The sequence below is a fragment of the Plasmodium reichenowi genome (assembly GCF_001601855.1).
Source record: "Plasmodium reichenowi strain SY57 chromosome Unknown, whole genome shotgun sequence".
Classification (NCBI taxonomy): domain Eukaryota; phylum Apicomplexa; class Aconoidasida; order Haemosporida; family Plasmodiidae; genus Plasmodium; species Plasmodium reichenowi.
This window is the reverse complement of record NW_017962229.1, coordinates 1-1,272: the sequence shown is the minus strand read 5'-3', so window position 1 is coordinate 1,272 and position 1,272 is coordinate 1. Positions and strand designations below refer to the sequence as shown.

General features: G+C 22.5%; 1 protein-coding gene across 1 annotated transcript; it reads left to right on the top strand.

Moving 5' to 3' along the window:
* Positions 1-186: 186 nt before the first annotated feature.
* Positions 187-1,272, top strand: PRSY57_0006000 (rhoptry-associated protein 3; the record flags this gene model as incomplete). Its single annotated transcript, XM_012906080.2, has 1 exon — positions 187-1,272. A coding segment is annotated over one exon (1,086 nt), but the record flags the coding sequence as incomplete, so codon positions are not given.

Here is a 1,272-nt window from a genome sequence, read left to right as displayed (position 1 = left end):
TTGTAAAAATGATTATATGTATGTGAATAATATATATATTGTTTTGTTTATAGGTAAAATAATATTTTTGAATAATTAAAGTAATTGATATATATATATATATATATATTTATATATTTACACGTTTGAGTAATATATATACAAGTTTTATAAATTTATTAATATAATATTCAAGACTTAAAAAAAATGATTAGAAAATTTTTGATTTCGTTATTTTTAATATTTTTATGTTTGAACAATGTTGTAATTGGAAATAAGTGCAAGAAAGCATTGATAGATATTGATACAAAGGATTTGTCTTTGTCTAGTATATTACGTGCACATAAACCCGAAAATGGAACATTAGGTTCATGGGTTTATTTTTTCTTTAATCATTTTTCTAATGTAGATGAAGCAATAGAATATTTAAAGGGATTAAATATAAATGTATTAGATATTGAAGATCGTGCTTGTTTTGCAAGAGCTTTTAGTGTATATTTGCTTCATTTTTATGCAAGAGATTTAAAAATGATGATTAGAAATGAAGAACATGAATCATTTTTCAAAACTAAATTAGGTGAAATTAATAATATAATATCTGGTGATTTCCTTTCAACATTGAAACATGAATATTTTTTTGATAAGTTACCTTCTATTATAGTTAAAGAAAAAGATGCATCTCATATAGTAAAAAGGACTGATTTTTTGCAAGATATATTAGAAAAAGCCGATTTAAATAAACATGCAATTTATAAAAACGATCCTACAAAAGTATTTATTTTTAATGAAATAAATTTTTTTAGGTCATTTCAATTAGAAGGTAAACCACATATACCTAATGATCAACTTTCTTTTATGCGTGATTATGCATTATTAATTTATCTTGGTACTAAGGAAAATTATTATAATTCTGATATAACAGAATATGCACAAGGAAATTATAATATTTCGAAAAATAGAACAAGATTAGGATTAAAAAAACGTAGTAAAACATTTTCTTTAGATGATCCCCAAAAAAATTCAAATATATTTGCCTTTTGTGAAAAAAATGGAAAAGAAGAATTTTTTGGTACACCTGATGATTTAATTTCATCATTTTTTTCTGATATGAAAGCTAAAATGGTTAAAGGGCATAAAAGATTTTTGATGGAATTTGATTATGCTGTTAAAAATAGAACTTATGCTTTACCTAAAGTTAAGGGATTTCGATTTTTAAAACACCTTTTTCAAAGAAAAAATTTTAAAAATTTCGTAGGAATGTATATAAATCTTCTGTCTACTGAAATTGATTTC